The 18943-nt window shown below is 39.6% G+C and overlaps 2 protein-coding genes across 10 annotated transcripts in view; both read left to right on the top strand.

The window, feature by feature from the left end:
- Positions 1-2501: 2501 nt before the first annotated feature.
- On the top strand, positions 2502-15421 carry KGD4 (alpha-ketoglutarate dehydrogenase subunit 4). Its single transcript, XM_080803657.1, has 4 exons — positions 2502-2733; positions 11976-12039; positions 13205-13392; positions 14145-15421. The coding sequence occupies exons 1-4, from the start codon at positions 2692-2694 to the stop codon at positions 14160-14162; spliced, it is 312 nt and encodes a 103-aa protein (XP_080659783.1). The 5' UTR covers positions 2502-2691; the 3' UTR covers positions 14163-15421.
- Positions 15422-18494: 3073 nt separating this feature from the next.
- Positions 18495-18943, top strand: part of CDK7 (cyclin dependent kinase 7) — a 40340-nt gene continuing 39891 nt past the window's right edge. For 4 of the 9 annotated variants that reach the window (XM_080803931.1, XM_080803927.1, XM_080803929.1 and 1 more), the window contains exon 1: positions 18616-18809. In XM_080803931.1, the coding sequence (XP_080660057.1) occupies positions 18744-18809 (66 nt within the window). In that variant the 5' untranslated portion in view covers positions 18616-18743. Of the gene's footprint in view, positions 18810-18943 lie in introns of all 9 variants that reach the window. The other 5 variants (XM_080803934.1, XM_080803932.1, XM_080803935.1 and 2 more) reach the window with 3 other exon arrangements.

The raw sequence follows: 18943 nt of genomic DNA, 5'->3' as shown, positions 1-18943 counted from the left end.
CCCTTTTTAGAGAAAGCTCTAATTTGAATTCTTTATTCAAATAGTTGAATATTGAAATAAATTGAGTTTGGAGCTGTTGATCATTTTTATAGACAATGTAGTATTTTCAACATTCTTTTTCTTTTTTAAAAGATTTTGTTGAATCATTTAAGAGCAAATGAGTGGGGGCAGGGGCAGAAGGACAAGGACCCTGAGATCATAACCCAAGCTTAACTGACTGAGCCACCCAGACACCCCTCAACATTTTTTTAAGCTGGAAGTTCAATCAACTGAGCTACTCAGGCCACCCCAATAAGTTACATTTTTCTTACAGAAAAGCATTATTCTGGAAAATACCTTCCTGATGTAAAGATTCAGCATCATCTAAAAATCTTTTTGCATTTTCCTGGGATTTTCTTATCTTTTGTATTCCCTTCTAAAGCCCAAACCTGAGACAGAAATTTCATTAGTCAGTTTTTCCTCAAGTGCTGAACAATTGCCTGGCTTTTAACAAACATTTATATCTCTCTTGGATCCATAGTTTGGCTGATCATTGGAGGACCTAAGGAGCATCCACTGTCTAAAACGTTCTCATAGTTTATGTGGCAAAAAATTACACAAGCACATTTAAAGTATCTGCCTGGAAGAGGTGTACATTATTTCACCAAGGCTCTGTTCACCAAGCCAAACATTACTGTGACAGGAAAGTATACTTCCACAGTAGGGGAGTGCTGGGTTTCAGAATGGGGGAAAGAAAATGGGCATCTGAAAAGAATACAGTCCACTACAGTATACAGTTTTGGTCTTAAATATTAACTTCCTTTTTACACATAAAAGACACCTCCTTCCCCAAGGAGAGTAACTTAAGAGTGTCATCTAATCCTAACAGTTCAAAGTTCAGGATCTCATGATACTCTTTCACATCAGGTCCAGATAATGGCTCTTTCTGATCTGGGGTGCCTGGGTGGCTCAGTGGGTTAAAGCTCCTGCCTTCAGCTCAGGTCATGATCCCAGGGTCCTGGGATCCAGTCCCACATCCAGCTCTCTGCTCAGCAGGGAGCCTGCTTACTCCTCTCTGCCTACTTGGGATCTCTGTCTCTCAAATAAATAAATAAAATCCTATTAAAAAAAAAAAAGGCTCTTCCTGATCTGGAGATTAATGAACTGAAAAGATAAATTCTGTTGCTTCACATAGCCAGCATACAATAGTGGACAAGTTTAGCAATTCTGAAATACTGTTTGGTAAATGATAGGAGGTGCTCCTTCCGAGAGAGAGAGGAAATACATTTTGTTTAGGCACTTGTGCTGCTCACTGGAAGAGGTTCTTCTGTGGTTTCTGACTCTGCCCTTTGGTAAGTTCTCCCTTTCCATGACTAACCTTGGCCATATCTGAAGAGGGCATTTGAGAGCTCAGCAGCTTTTTCAATTGGGGACACAAGTATTTTACATCTCAGTCGGTCTTAAATTCTGGGCTGTGGTGATTTTGTTAGTATATGTTTTAATTGTGGTTGTTGGTGGTGATCACAGTTGCTTTGGTTGGTTGTTTCATTTATATCAGAGGTCAGCAAACTATGGTTTACCAGCTGGCTTGTTCTGTAAATAAAGTTTTATTGGAACAAAGACAATGCCCATAGATTTATTACCTATTAACCAAGGCTGCTTTCCCTCTACACTAGCATATTTAAGTTGAACAGAGTGAGAGGTTATATGCACTGGCACCCTATTTTTCTTACAGTCACTGACTTAAACCAGTTGATCTGTAGAAACTTTTCTGTTATGATTTGTCTCATTGCTTCCTAGTAGTTTATATAGCTTGTTTCACGTCTATTTATTTTTTTTTAAAGATTTTATTTATTTATTTGACAGAGAGATCACAAGTAGGCAGAAGACAGAGAGAGGGGGGGAAGCAGGCTCGCTGCTGAGCGGAGTGCCCGATGGGGGGCTCGATCTTAGGACCCTGAGATCATGACCTGAGCTGAAGGCAGAGGCTTAACCCACAGAGCCACCCAGGTGTCCCAACGTCTACTTTATTAATTAGAAGTTAGATCTGCTTATTAAATGTTTCGTTTTTTTTTTCTAGTTTCAAGTTTTTAAAAAAGTTTTTTAAAGATTTTATTTATTTATTTGACAGAGCAAAAGCAGGGGAGAGAGAGAGCCCGAGGCAGGGGAGGGTCAGAGGAAGAAGCAGAATCCCAGCTGAGTGGGGAGCACAATGCGGGACTCCATCCTGGAATTCCAGGATCATTACCCCAGCTGAAGGCAGTTGCTTAACCAACTGAGCCACCCAGGTACTCCTAACTCCCAAGTTTTAACAAGACTGTTCATTTTAGGAAGCCACGTGACTTCGTATTTGGTTTCAGGTTAAATTTTGGACACTACTTAAATTAGAATCTGGCTATCTGGGGAAGGAAATGGCCCTAATTTACTCATAGGCTGATGTGCAAAACACACGGAACACCACACACCTTCATCTGCAAAACTGAACAATGGGAAGCGCGTGGGGCAATTCCTAGCCGGAAAGCGGAGCGGGGCGGGGCGGGGCGGGGTCAGGCGCAGAGGGTGGGTTAGCTCCGCCAGGGAGGACGATCCCACCGGGTTCGCCGGCTCGTCCCTCCTCCATGACGCCACAGGCAGGGCCCGCCCCCAGCTGCCCAGGACTCCTGTTATCTCTGCGCCTAGCTAGCGCCCCGGAAGCTGCCCCATCCCGGGGTCATGATGGGCAGCAAGATGGCGTCTGCCAGCAGGGTCGTTCAGGTAAGGAAATTTTGTCGCTTTTTCGCACCGTGGGTGGTAGGGATACTGCTGATTATAGTAAAGGCGCTGGGGAGACAAGGCGGTGGCGGAGGCTGCGCGGTCACCGCGGCCTTGGGTAGCGCCAGCGAAGCGGCGCGGGGGTATGTGTGAGAATTGGACCTTGAGCCCACTGGGTCGGGCAGTGAGCCGGGACTATAGCTGAGGCTTCAAGCCATGCTGCAGGACTGAAGTGTATCAGCAGGTAGGCGCAGAACAGCTGCGGCGTCCCCGGACCATACTCTGCCAGGCCCTCCGTACCCCTCTTAGGAGTCGGCGGGCTAAGCTGCCCTGGCAGTAGTCTGGCCAATCGACGTTTAGCATGGTCTGTGATGTCCCGGATGAGCCAATCGTAAGGAAGGCGGTAACGGCGAGTGGAAGGAAGCGAACCTTGTATCTGACCCGGTGTCCCTTCAAGGTCTTGGGAATAGCCTGAGAACTGGCCTGTGGGCTGGGAACTCACCCCGGGCCTGTCCTCCCCCACCAATCCCAGCATCTAGTTCCTGGCTGGGTGGGGGGAATTGAAAGGGGGAAAGATATTATTTAAGTTTATCTGCAGTGTTTTACATGCATTAAAACATGTATGGTTGGTGCTTTCCCAAGCCTTTTGTTGTCAAGCTTTTTTCCCCTTCAGTTTAGATTGGTAGCTTAGAGGAACTTTGTTAATCCACACATCATTTACCAACTCCTGATAGCTTTTGTATTTGCTTCTCCAGCAGTGATGGCTAAATTGAATAGGAGAGGTAAACTTAACATATAAAGGGACACAACCTGCACATTTGTGGTGGTTTTACACAGCCTGTTCCCTTGTTTCGGTTTGAAAGATAATCCTAGATCCCAGCCTTCGGTCCCATTGCAAGGAATGATCCTCACTTATTTCAGTAGGTAGATATTGAGCATTAACTAATTAAAGATTCTGTGAGGACAAGGAGAACCTCTAACAAAGGACTGGTACCCATATGTATAACCATACATATCCATAATATATAGCTCAATTTATAAATGGGTTAAAAAGTTGAAACTGCACAAAAGAAGATACAAAAATGAGCAATAAGCATGGGAAAAGATGTTCTACTTAATTCTTGCCAGGAGAATACAAATTAAAGCCAGGAAGTGCCACTGCATCTACTAAAGTTATTAAAATTTTAAAAACTGGCAATACCAAGAGATGACATTGTGAAGCACCGGAAACCCTCATTGTTGCTGGTAGGATTATAATTCGTATGGCCACTTTGGAAATCTGTTTTGTCAGTCTCTAGTAATTAAACATACCTACCCTGTAACCTAGTAATTTTACTCCTAGGTTTATACCTAAGAGAAATGACTATATATATCTACAAGAAGATATATAAAAATGACGGAATGGCAAGCATATATATATTTTTTATATTTGGACTAATGTAAGCAAAAAGGTGGTAATTTATCATTTACAAAATCATTTGGCTGCATGAGACATGGGAAGAAAGGTAGTTGGATTAATTCAGGGTTTGAGATTTACAAGTGAGGTGAAGATACACCTCCGGGAAGGAGGTTGAGAGTGCTGGTAATAGAATATTGAATGGTTCCTGGGTCCTAGGCTAGATAAGAAAGTAGGTAAAGTCACGGCGGAACCAGTTGACCGGAAAAAGGAACAATCAAGGAAATGAAGGGTTTGGTGAAGCTTACAGTGGGAAGTAACAGAGAAGAGTTACACACTAAAAGGTTGTGGTTGAGGTTAGATTTTAGGTTAAGATTTTAGGGACAATACAGCTCAGAACTCAGTGAAGAATTAAAAGAACTTTCCAGAAGTAAATACTAAAGTAGAAGGAATATAAAGGTAAATAGGCAACTCAGAAGTTTTGTTAAAGGAAATAGTGCATGAAAAGAGGAAAAGGAAAAAAAAATCACAGAAAAAGGAAAAGATTAGACCAATTCAAAGGAAGTCACAGAAGTAGATAAAAACAGGAAGATGCAACTTTTGCATAATAAGTAGTCCCTGAAAAAGTAAAAGCAAATAGAACAAGTCTCAAAACGTATAACTTAATAAAACTTGTCTGATATAAAAGAAGACTTAAAACTATACCTTAGGCTTAAGAGAATTAATCAACTGTAGTTGACTAATGGATATATTCTAGTAGAATCTTGAGGTTTGGTTTGGTTTGGTTTTTTAAAATTTATGTATTTGAGAGAGAGGGAGCACGTGTGTAAGCACTCCCATGGGGGTGGGGGCGGGAAGGCAGAGAGAGAGGGAGACAAGTTGACTTACCACCGAGCGAAGAGCCTGATGCACACAGGGCTGGATCTCAGGACCCTGAGGTCATGACTTGAGCTGAAACCAAGAGTTGGATGCCCCACTGACTAAGCCACCCAGGAGCCTGTGGAATCTTCAGATTTTAAAGGAGAAAAAGAAAAAGTTTGGGTGATCCAGGCTACAAGACCAAGCACTTAAAAGAGAACAAAAGTTATCAGAGTTTACAACAATAATAGTTCATAAAGGAGGACATGCAGATAACATATGTAAGGTAGTTAAGGATGGAAAATATTAACCAGAGATGTATCTAGCTACATTGACCTTCAAGTTGTAAAGGCTACAAACCCTGCTACACCTTCACTAACTCAGGGAATATTGTTCCCTGCAGCCCTTCCTACTAGATCTCCCAGAGAATGAAAGACAACTGAGGAATACTTAGTTGTACTCAGAGTTGTTTCAACATAGGAAATGGATATGAACATTGAATTATGTGACTGTAAGAACAAGACTAAATAATGGAGATATGGTGAAAAGACTTGTTGGTAATACTATTGTTCTGACAGTATAGCTCTAATTCAGCTTCTAAAATGGAGGAATAAGGGGGAGAGTATACAAAAGCTGGAATACACTTGCCCCTGGTTATTAACTGGTAGTAAAAGACGGGAAGGGAAGCAGAGAAGAGATCACTATATCACCTGCTTTCGTTCTTTCTCATAGTAATGTACCAATGGGTCGTATCTCAGAAGGTGGCCATTAAGGGTATTATGTAAAGGTAGTAATGTAAATATAAATGCACAAAAGCATAATTTATAATTCTTTCCAAATTAAAAAAAAATCCCACAAATGAAAGCAAAGAAAAAGATGATATGACAAAGGAATTTATATTTAAATAATCGTAAAATGATATGACAAAATATACCAAACTTGTGAATTATATCTGTAAATGTAAATGATCTAAATCCCCTTTAGAAAATTACTCTCAGGGGCGCCTGGGCGGCTCCGTAGGTTAAAGTCTCTGCCTTCGGCTCAGGTCATGATTCTGGGGTCCTGGGATCGAGCCCCCCGTCTGGCTCTCTGCTCGGCAGGGAGCCTGCTTCCCTTCCTCTCTCGCTCTGCCTGCCTCTCTGCCTACTTGTGATCTCTCTCTGTCAAATAAATAAATAAAATCTTAAAAAAAAAAACTATAAAAAAAAAGAAAATTACTCTCAAATTGGCTAGCAAATACCTATCCAGTGCTATGCTATATATGAGGCATCCCTCAAACTAAGAGACTTAGAAAGGTAAAAATTAAAAGCTATTTAACTGAACTGTGACAAAGGAGCAAACACAATAGATGGAGAAAAGATAGTTTTTTCAATAAATGTTGTGGAACAACTGGATATTCACTTGGAAAAAATGAATCTAGACACAAACCTTATACCCTTCACAAAAATTGACTCAAAATGGATCATAGAATTGTATGTAAATGTAAAACTATAAAACTAGGAAATAACTTTAAAAATGTAGATGATCTTAGGTTTGCCTGAATTTTTTAATTTTTAATTTTTAATTTATTTTTCTAAAGATTTTATTTATTTTGACAGAGAGAAAGTGAGTGTGCGTGCATGTGAGCATAAAAGCAGGGGGAAGGGCAGAGGCAGGAGGAGAAGCAGGTTCCCTGCTGAACAGGGAGCCCGCTGTGGGGCTGGATCCCAGGACCCTGAGTTCATGACCTGAGCCGAAGGTAGAGGCCCAGTGAAGTGAGCCACCCAGGCATCCCTAGATGTGATTTTTTAGATACAATACCAAAGACATGATAATGTGAAAGAAGTAATTGATAAGCTGAATGTCATTCAAATTAAAATCTTGTCCACAAAAGACAGTTAAGATAGTGAGTTGACAAGCCACAGACTGGGAGAAAATATTTGCAAAAAACCAATAAAGGACCATAATCCAGATTATACAAAGAACTCTTAAAACTTGGGGCACCTGGGTGGCTCAGTAGGTTAAGCCTCTACCTTCAGCTCAGGTCACGATCTCAGGGTCCTGGGATCGAGCCCCGCATCGGGCTCTCTGCTCAGCGGGGAGCCTGCTTCTCCCTCTCTCTGCCTGCCTCTGTCTACTTGTGATTTCTCTCTCTGTCAAATAAAATCTTTAATTAAAAAAAAAAGGAGCTCTTAAAACTTAACACAAGAAAACAACCTGATTTAAAAATGGGTGGGGTGCCTAGGTTGCTCATTCCATTAAATGTCTGGCTCTTGATTTTAGCTCAGGTCTTGACAAGGTCCTGAGTTTGGGTTTGAGCCCTATGCTGGGCTGTGGGGCCCACTTAAAAACAACAACAACAAAATGGCCAAAAGCCCTGGACAGACTCTCATCAAAGACAGATCACAGGCATATGTAAAGGTGCTCAACATCATATGTTATCATGGATTTGCAAGTTAAAACAGCAAAGAAATATCACTTCATACCTGTTAGAGTGGCCGAAATCCAGAAGAATGTGGATACTACCAAATGCTGGCAAAGATGTGGAGCACTAGGCACTCATTTGCTCCTGCTGAGAATGTAATATGGTATGGCCACTTGGGAAGGCAGTTTGGCAGTTTCTTTAAAAACTTGATATACTTTAACTATATGATCAAACAATTGCACTTTGCTGTTTACCCAAATGAGTTGAAAACTTACATCTACATAGAAACCTGCACATGGATATGTATAGCAGCTTTATTCATAATTGTCAAAATTTGGAAGCAACCAAGATGTCCTTTAGTAGTAGGTGGATAGATACATAAACTGTGATACATCCAGGCAATGGAATATTATCCAACACTAAAAAGGAATTTGCTATCAAGCCATGAAAAGACATGGAGGAAACTTATATGCATGTTACTGAGTGAAAGAAACCAAACTGAAAGACTACTTTATGATTCCAAATATGTGACCTTCTGGAAAAGAAAACTGGAGACAGTAAAAAGATCAGTGGTTGCCAGGGGTTAGTTGGGGAGGAAGTGATAAATTGCAAAGGGATCTGATATCTTAATGTTTTGATATTGTGCTATAGATATGTAAGATACTACTGTAGAAGAAACTGAATGAAGTTATCAGGAATTTCCCTGTACATTTTTTGCAACTTCCTATGATTCCGTAATTATTTCAGAATTGAAAATTAAAAGAAACAATACCATGCAATACCAAATGAAAACAAGACTTTCTTTATAACAGGAACAGTGAAAACTTACCCAGCTATGCTTTAAAGTCAAGATACATAAAAAACAAACAAATAAATAAATAAAATAAAATCAAGATACAGGGGCCTGGGTAGCTCAGTCGTTAAGCGTCTACCTTTGGCTCATGTCATGATCCCAGAGTCCTGGGATGGAGCCGCGCATCAGGCTCCCTGCTCAGCAGAGAGCCTGCTTCTCCCTCTCCCACTCCCTCTGCCTGTGTTTCCTCTGCCTGTGTCTCTCTCTGTCAGATAAATAAATAAAATCTTTTTTTTTTTAAGATTTTATTTATTTATTTGACAGATCACAAATAGGCAGAGAGGCGGGGGGGGGCAGGGGAAGCAGGCTCCCTGCAGAGCAGAGAGCCCAATGGGGGGCTCCATCCCAGGACTCTGGGATCATGACCTGAGCCAGAGGCAGAGGCTTTAACCCACTGAGACACCCAGGCGCCCCTAAAATAAAATCTTTAAAAAAAAAATCAAGGTGTATTAAGGGGAAAAAACTGATAATGTGTGCTGTACTGGAAAGAAAAAAAATACAAACACGTTTACTCATCCAAAAAAATAAAAACCATTCAACTAAAAAAAAACTAGGTAAAAAATTTGCAACAGAGAAAGAGTTTATAAGCATACTATATAAAGAACTTAAAAGCATAGAAAAATAGGCAAGAGCTATGAATATAATCTTCACAGGTAAAGAAATGAAAATGCTCTTAACCATACGAAAAGATGAACAGCCTTACTTATGGTAAGATAGCTGAAAATGAAAACTACATGGAGATAACATTTTTCCTCACTGAGATTTGATTAAAAATGTACAAGTCAGATAACACAAGTCTGTTGTGAAGGCTGTGTGTAAGCAGGCACTCATTGGTCGGTCACTCTAGGATCCAATATGGGAATGTAAAACAGTATAAACTCTGAAAGAAAATCTACCAATACCTCTCAAGATTGGCTTTTTTCTCTTTTGACTCAGCAGTCTCTTTCCTAGGAATGTATCCCACAGATATATTGGCACAGATGCCATGGAAACCCAGAGGAGGAGTTTTGTTTTTTTTTTTTAACTTTATTTTTTTTTAGATTTTTTTTATTTGACAGACAGAGATCACAAGCAGGCAGAGAGGCAGGCTCCCCGCTGAGCGGAGAGCCCGACTCGGGGCTCTATCCCAGGACCCTGAGATCATGACCTGAGCCGAAGGCAGAGGTTTTAACCCACTGAGCCACCCAGGCGCCCCCAGAGGGGGAGTTTTAAAATCACACTTTAAAATCAGGAAAGCTTTTTAGAGGGAAGTGATATTTGATTGTTTTAACAGATCAACAGATGAGGGACACCTGGGTGTCTCAGTCTGTTAGGTGTTTGCCTTCAGCTCAGGTCATGATACCACCAGGGTCTTGGGATCGAGCCCTGCGTCAGGTGTCCTTCTCAGCCGGGAGTCTGCTTCTCCTCCCTCTCCTTGTCTCCTTGTTCATGCTCTCTCTTTCACTCCCCTTTGCTCTCTCTCAAATAGATAAATAAAATCTTAAAACTTTAAAAAATTAATAAACAGATGAAAGCAGGGGCATGGAAGCAGGGCGGGACTGAGGATAGATTTCCTGGCATGGAACACAAGCTGTAGATTGAATGGGATGAAATGGCATGATGAATAGGGAACAGAAAAGTACTTCAGAATACCTGGAATAAAAGGTATATAAGGCAGGGGCGCCTGGGTGGCTCAGTGGGTTAAAGCCTCTGCGTTCGGCTCAGGTCATGATCTCAGGGTCCTGGGGTCAAGCCCCACATCAGGCTCTCTGCTTAGCAGGGAGCCTGTTCCCCACCCCCCGCCTGCCTCTCTGCCTGCTTGTGATCTCTCTCTCTGTCAAATAAATAAATAAAACCTTTTTTTAAAAAATGTATGTAAGGCAGTGGTGGGGATTGAGGCTTGAGAGGTAAGTAGATGCCAGATCAGGATGGGCCTGTGAATGACAAATGTGAGTTTGAAGTTTATCTTGAAAGCTGTTGAACATGTTTAAAACTTTTAAATGGGGTATTGAAAATGGATGGATAGAACATTATTTCAAGAAGCTTGGCTATGAAAAAGGAAAAATAGTGACTAGAGGGATAATTGGTTTTTTAAAAATTTTTATTTAAGCGGGGCACCTGGGTGGCTCAGTGGGTTAAAGCCTCTGCCTTTGGCTCAGGTCATGATCTCAGGGTCCTGGGATCGAGCCCCACATCGGGCTTTCTGTTCAGTGGGGGGTCTGCTTCTCTCTCTGCCTCTGCCTGCCTCTCTGCCTGCTTGTGATCTCTGTCAAATAAATAAATAAAATCTTTTAAAAAATTTTTTTATTTAAGTACAGTTGACACACAATATTACATTAGACTTTCATTTTTTAGCATGAAAGACTTGTGTGTGCCCTTATACTGTGGGAGACAACTCTATTCTAGCATTTTCTTACAGCAGCACAGTTATGGTGGTGGTTTCAGGCCCAACCCAACGAACCTATTTACTTCTGTACTCATATAAACTAATATGTAATACATATATACAATATTTTGCAGATAAACATATCTCACTAGCACTAGTTACAGAGCAACTTAGAGATTACTTTAGATGCAAATAGTGCTGTTCATCAGAGTCTTAGCATTGTGTATTCAGAAAATTTAATATTGAAAGATCCATTTAAGTTCCTCTATAGCATTATCTGGAATTCTAGGGATAAAACAGTAATACTCTGCAAATATTTGTTATAAAAACAATATTCTAAAAATATGTATTACCGTGGGTATAGCCCTCAGACCAAAAGCGCTAACAAAATGTTTAAATTGTTTTATGTGGGCTTGGGGATTATAGACAGTGTTTTCTTATTTGTGCTTTTCTCCATTTCTTCCAATTTTTTTACACAGAACATGTGTTAACTTTTGTAGTCAGAAAAAATATTTTCTTTTAAAAATTTTATTTATTTGTCAGAGAGCAAGAGCACAAGCAGGGGAATGGGGGGCAAAGGGAGAAGCAGTCTCCCCACTGAGCACGGAGTCCAAGGTAGAACTTGATTCATGGACCCTGGGATCATGACCTGAGCTGAAGGCAGGTGCTTAACTGACTGAACCACCCAGGCATCCCAGAAAAAGTATTTTTTTTTTTTTTAGAAAAAGTATTTTCTTAATGACCTAATTTTTAGTATGCTTTTTACCCTATTTTACACTGCTAGATATTGACATAGTAGGAAAACAAACTCAATACAAGTCAGGAAACTTCGAATTCTTACCAGGCAGCAGGGCAATACATGTCATGCAACATAAGATCTGTGTCATCTTTTTCATAGGGTTGTTGTTTTTTTTTTTTTTTTTAAAGATTTTATTTATTTATTTGAGAGAGAGAGCAAGTAAGAGAGAGCATGAGAGGGGAGAAGGTCAGAGGGAGAAGGAGACTCCCTGCAGAGCTGGGAGCCCTATGCGGGACTTGATCTGAGGACTCCGAAGGCAGTTGCTTAACCAGCTAAGCCACCCAGATGCCTCCATAGGATTGTTTTTGAGGTCAGTTGGTAGTATAGTAAAATATAAGGTAAGTGTAAAGTCCAAAGTTACTATGAAGAGCAGATAAGATAAACAAATTAATAGTTTATAGACCAGCTTTCCTGGTGGGGGAAGAGTAAAATAGTAAGATTTAAAGTTGCTGTGAAATACTAAGTTTATTTTAACAAAGGTATCTGTGAAGCTCAGTAGGTGGTTTCTTTTATAGTTAATGGTTTTAGTGCTTCATCTTTTTTTTCCATGTATTTTAAATTTTCCTTTAGGTAGTCAAGCCACATACTCCATTAATAAGATTCCCTGACAGAAGAGACAATCCTAAACCTAATGGTAAGTTATACTTCAGATTTTTAAAATATATATATATGTACAAGCATTTTTATATATGAATATGCTGTTATAGGCATTATTTCTCATTTTAAAATCCATGAGTCCATTGTAGCTTAGATCACAGTGGTCTGCTAGGTTTTATGCAAGTAGAAATTAACTTATTACCTCCATTTAAAAAAGTGGTGACTCAACAGAAATGTCTCTGAATTTTTAAGGATATTGATTTTATATAGGGAAATTTTTGTTCTTTCCTTTCTTCTGTCCTTGAAAAGACTATCCCTTGCTTACATTGGAGAGATTGTGAAGAACAGTAGCCATTCCTATATTTTTCTCCCAGCTGACCTTCTTTTTCATTCACTCATTTACTCATTCACTCAATAGATGAAGACTGCCTTAGCCCTGAGCAATCATTGCCTATAAAGTAACTCAAGATTCTGAACAAGTTGTTCTCCTCTTTTCTGTCCATTTTACCCAGTCCTTTGTCTCTGTTTTTTTTTTAAAATTCCAGTATAGTTAATTTACAGTGCCCAATATAGTGATTCAACAACTCTATACATTACTTAGTAATCATTATTCTTGTCCCTGTTTTTATTATAAGATATTTGATCTTCAATTCAGGGAGGAGCTTAACAAGTTTTATAAGGATATATATCTCTCTCTATATATAGATATATATAAAGATATATATAAATATATATGTACATATATATTTTAAAGATTTTATTTATTTGACAGAGAGCACAGGTGGGGGAGTGGGAGAGGGAGAAGCATGCTTCCCACTGTGCAGGGATCCCAGGCCCCTGGGATCATGACCTGAGCCAAAGGCAGTCGCTTAACTGAATGAACCACCCAGGCATCCCTTATAGGGATATTTTTAACTATAAATGCCACCATTTGACAAAATTTAGGTCATGTAGATTATCTATATGGGTTGAACTCCACTACATAGAAATGTTATTATTTTACAAACTTGTTTTAGTAATTCATTCGCTTAAGGCTACCTCCTTATTTAAAATGAACTTTACCCAACTAAGTTACTCAGTAATACCTGTTAGAATTACACTTAGCATTTGAAGAATGACTTGCTTACTCAATAATAGATAACTCAAAATAGTATTTTAAGATACCTGAACAATTTATTTCTCTAACTACATTTTTTTTTCAGTATCAGAAGTTTTGAGATCAGCAGGACTACCATCTCACTCTTCTTCAATTTCACAGCATTCTAAGGGAAGTAAATCACCAGATTTGCTGATGCATCAGGGTCCACCAGACACTGCAGAAATAATAAAAACATTACCTCAGAAATACAGAAGGAAACTTGTATCTCAAGAAGAAATTGAATTTATCCAAGTATGTCATTGCTCTTTATTTTAGTACTATCAAAACACGTGAACATTTTTGGCTTTTGGAATTTCATAGGCTGATTTTCTTGCTCTTCCATCACCTTGTCATGGTGGGTCAATAGCTAAGACCAAGATAGTCAGGCCCGGACTATGAGAAGTAAACCATGTACAAGCCCTCAGTAGAGGTTCATGAAGGAATATATGTGTGGAAGTATAATATGGGAAGTAGTAATAACCGTAACACATGAAAGAAGCTCAGTAGAGTCCTTGGTAATTTTTCAGTGTGAAGGGCTGCTGAGACCAAGAAATTTGAGGCCCACCGATCAGGGTCAACCTTGAGTCCTTTCCAGATCAGAAATTGTTTATAACATTGATAGGAGTGCCTAAGAGAAATGAAAAATTGAAATTGTTTTTTTATTTTTTTATTTTTTTATTTTTTTTTTTTTAAAGATTTTATTTATTTATTTGTCAGAGAGAGAGAGCGCGCGAGTGAGCATAGGCAGACAGAGTGGCAGAGGGAGAAGCAGGCTCCCTGCGGGGCAAGGAGCCTGATGTGGGACTCGATCCCAGGACGCTGGGATCATGACCTGAGCCGAAGGCAGCTGCTTAACCAACTGAGCCACCCAGGTGTCCCTGAAATTGTTTTTTTAAACCCTAAAGGTCATTTGCTTAAAATGGTGTAAATTTGTATAGTCACCTTGAAAACATTTCTTCTATGAATTTAACACCTAATTTTTTGCTTTGTTTTTTCCTTTTCAGCGTGGAGGTCCGGAATAATCACTGACAGTGTGGCTGCTATTTGTCATCAGACAAAAAAATAGTCTTTACAATAAAGACTGTCCAAAAATCCAAAATGGCACATGAGAAATTATATAGCAAACAACTTGAATACTCTGCAAAAAAAAAAAATGAAATATAGAAAATTTAGATGGATAGTTGTATCTTCTAATATATGTATCTTGGTCAGCTTCTGCAAAAGCTTACCTAATTGTTTATATGCTTATTAAAGTATACATTTTTAAATGTTAGCCTATTAATTTCCTCTCAATTATCAAGTATTTCCAGTGTTGGAGCTATTAAAAGTACACAGTATCTAGTAAACTATCACAGGTTTTTATCAGAGAGAATTGCTGCTTGGGGAAGTGATTTTCCTGAAATTGGATGAGGATCAATGAAAGAATGACTCCATTATTTGTTCTTAGTTTTCTTAACATTTTTTCATTCACAGAGTTACTGGAGTATAACTAGTTTAAAAAGCATATCCTACACTAAGTAATAAAAATATAGTCAAGGTAAAACAGGTGACTTTGTGGTATTAAAACTGGGAGTTAAGACAAAAGATTATTTGTAACCTATATTCAGAAGAAAATGCCAGAGTTTAAAATGGAAAATATGGGATCAAAATAAATATAAACCTAGGAATAGATGTTTGATTAGACATTGCAACTTACTATATTATTAGGACTGTTAAGAAAGTCTCATTCTTTGATTTATTTTACTGTTTTGATTGTCGTCATGTGTGCAAATTCTGAAAACCACTAACTTTCTCAAACTTAAATGTCTGAAAGTCTCATAAAATCAACCTAAATATTTGCCTTATTAAGGCAATTTATGAAACTTTAATAGGGTCTTAGAGTGCCAAGGGTATGTATTATTGTGAAAGTAAAGCCTCACAAAGCTAAATAAATTTTCTTCCATACCTTGAATGATTTCTAGAATATGCTTTAAGGAAGTCATTCCTAATAGTAAGGGTAGCTCATGGGTATTAGAGTCGAATTGTTGTTGAGTATTGCTCATTTGCCTGTTTGTTTTATTATTTTTTTTGTTTTTGTTTTGTTTTTTTTTGCTATTCCATAGTTTATCTGCTTCTCCTATGAGTTCTCTGTTGTGACCTAGTATAAATGTTGCCCTGGTTGAATATGAGATAGGTGTTTGGTACTAGAAATAAGCTGTTCTGGTGACTCAGAAAAACAATGTGATTGATGATTTTTCTGTTGTCATTTAAAAACTTATTTGGAATATATTCTTTAAAGTTAGCCCTATTCTCTTTTTTCCCCCTTAATTTTTACATTTCATTTACAGGAAACCAAGGTCATTTTTTTTGCTTTCTGAAACAGAGTTGGTTCAGATAATGAAGAGTGACTTCTGTGATTCCGTGGGCCAGCAGTCAGAAGCCCCATACTAGAACTGTCTGAAGGCCATCTTTACTATAGCTCCAGCCATGAATGTCACAATGAAAAAATTTCTCACTTTTACAGAATTTATGAGCACAAGTATGGCAAAAAGGCATGTTCAGTGGGAATTGGTGTCATAGGGTGAGCTCCCAAAGAGGATGGTATAGAAGGAATTCTGGCTTAGCTTTAAATAGCCTGTATTTTCATTTAGGAGACGAGCACATAAATATATATAACCATCCACAAATTGCTGAATTTGTTCAAGCTTCAGATTTCCTCCCTAATGCTATACAATATGATAGGATCCATTTAGTGCATTGTGTATTACTTTTTTTTCCCACTTTTATTTGTCAGAGCACAAGCAGGGGAGTGGCAGGCAGAGACAGAGGGAGAAGCAGGCTTCCCACTGAGGAAGGAGACTGATGTGGCTCTGGATCCCAGGATCCTAGGATCATGTCCTGAGCTGAAGGCAAACACTTAACTGACTGAACCATCCAGGTGTCCCTATGGTGTATTACTTTGTAGCAAATCAAAACTTAATGACTGAAAACTCAAAATGTGGCAAAAACAATAATCACTTAACAGGTCATTTTTTTTCTCTGGGTCTGGATTTATGAAGCAGTTTGGCTGGACAGCTCTCCATATCTTTCAGGAGGTTGTAATCAGAGACCAGCTGGGGTGGCAATTATTGAAGGCTTGACTGGAGCTAGATGATTTACCTCCAGGGTGACTCACTCATATGACCGCCAAGTTGATGATGGCCATTGGCCGGAGGTTCCAGTTCTTCCCCATGTAGACCTCTACCTGATTGAACTCTTACATGAAGGCTGACTTCACCCAGAGCACATGATCTAAGCATGCAAGGCAGAAGGAGCAATGCCTTTTATGATCTACTTAAAAGTTAGATGAACTCAATTCTGACATATTCTACAGGTCACACAGAACAGTCTGTTTCACTGGGAATAAACTGCATAAGTGCATTGATACCAGAAGGAAAGATTTCATTGGGGCCATCTTGAAAGCTGGCTGTTGCTAATACCTGCAAGTGCTTTGTAAACTGGATAATGCTTTACAGATGCTGAATGGCCTTTTATACATACAGTGACCTACTGAACCTAGACTTTTACCTAAATAACTGCCCTTTTTACCGTACTTAAAATGTCCCCACATAGGAATTTACTTAGCAGCATAGTATAATGCAGTGATTATCAATTCATATGCCATGATACACTTTAGAACTTCTAGCCTCACAAGTGTACCATGACATTTAGCTCACTATTTAGCTTATTCCTGCTACAAGTGAAGTTAATTTACTGTTAAAGTGATGACTTTCGGAAGCAACTTCGACCTGCGTTCTATGATACCATGTATCATTAGGTATATCTTGACGCAAGAGATAAATGGTAAAAGGATAGCGTTTTGTGCAATGTATGAGAATTTTGCCTATGAATGTAACAAAACTCAATAAAAAACCAGTGACAGAGCTGGAAGGTGACCAGTAATAGTTATGTGATAGCTAAGGAACAGAACTGTCAAGACACTTTTCTAAGGGTTTTGGAAATGTAAAACATTTCAGCCTTGCAGGAACCCAATGAGTAGTCCTATTACAAATGAGGAAACTAGGAACAAAAACGTTAAATATTTTGCCCAAGTAATAAATCTAGTGACTGAATACTTGTGAGGCTAGTATTCAAATGCAAGTAGTCTAGATCTAGAGCAAGAACTCAATCCTTACTCTGTATTACCTTGACTAAACTATGAACCTTAGTATTCTGCTGCCTTCTTCACCACAAATGAATATTGTTATCTCTCAGAAACATTAAATGCTTCAGCTCAAAACCTTAGAATTACCAGTTCTTTCCTCCACAACCCATATGCAGTCTGTCAAATCCTATTGGCTAGAATTTGTCAAATCCTATTGGCTAGAATTTGTTAAATTTGTAAAATCCTATTGGCTAGAAGCCAAATCTTACATAGCTATCTGGATAACTGCAACAATTCTTTCACTGGCCTTCCTTTTTTTGCTCTCTAAATCTATGTTGTCTCTAAAAACAACCATAGTGAACTTTCTAAAACATTAAGTCAGGTCATACGACTTTGCTGAGAACTACAGTGACATATATATATATATACATATATATATATATGATTTTTTTTTTGCAGTGGCTTTTCAGTGATGTCTTTTAACACCCTGTTTTTAAACTGAAGTCCTACCTTATCCCCTTTCCCTACTTTATAATCGCTGTAGCACTTAATAGTATGTATCATAACGTATTTTATTTCTTTCCGTTGGAAAGCATGGATCTTTTTTCCCTGCCGATTTCTCAGTCTGCAACAGAGCCCAGCACATAGTTAGTGCTCAATATACATTCCATAAGTAAGTGAGTTATGTGTTTAATGTGTTAATATGCATGAAAACTTATGAGAATCAAAGTTGAGTACTGCTCAAAATTAACAATTGAGCACTTACAATGTCTTAACTTTCTGGGTGTTTTATTTAGTCGTCACAACCAGGTACGATGTAGCTTATTATTACCATTTTATAGGGAAAAAAACTGACGGCCAGAATTCTGTTCCGCGGCACGGAATTCTTCAGTTGACTTGGATTTTGTTTCCCGGGTAGTCCTTCTCAAAGGACTGAACTGAGAAAGCGTTTTGACCAGCTCTTAAGAACTGGGCTCTCTTCTAAGTAACCGGCGATTGCGACGCTAAGCGTCTATAGCAACCATGGCGACGGACGCCCTCGAGCAAGAACCAGACAGCGAGATCAGGGATAAGGTCAAGTCTTCCACACTCACACACACCTATTAAACCCCGAACTCAGAACATCATATCAGAACGCTGACCTATCCCCCGTACTGAAGGGGATATCTATGTTAAAACGGCAACAGGGTGACATAGTCAACCGCGAAAACACACCGCTTCCGGCACCAACAGACTACGGCGTGACAGGGTGGGGACGGCGCAGAAAAATCAACGAACCCTGCCCCGCGCAGCTTCCGTAGGGCGGGCTCTAGCCGGACTTACTTAGCAGCACCCAAGCCCAAACCGGAAGTGGGGCGGAGCTAATAAAGCGCCGGCTCTCACTCAACGGAAGTTGCTGTTGGAGGTATTTAGGTAGCTTTAAATTCCTGGTGTCGCGGAAGCTCGCCCCTTTCAGTTGGAGCCGAGTTTCGTGCGACGAATGGCGGTGGACGTGAAGTCGCGAGCAAAGCGTTATGAGAAACTGGACTTCCTCGGGGAGGGACAGGTGAGGCTCTCGGATGGGATTCGCAGGGCTCTGAACCGAGAACGCCGGGCCGCCTCACACCCTCACAGATTTTCTGGTGGGATTGAGAGGACTGACCTGGCTACTCCTTTTTGGACGAGACTGCCCAGACGCAC

This window comes from Martes martes, assembly GCF_963455335.1.
Source record: "Martes martes genome assembly, chromosome: 5".
NCBI classification, from domain to species: Eukaryota; Metazoa; Chordata; class Mammalia; order Carnivora; family Mustelidae; genus Martes; species Martes martes.
The sequence above is the reverse complement of the archived record's forward strand: the minus strand, read 5'-3'. Positions and strand labels throughout refer to the sequence as shown.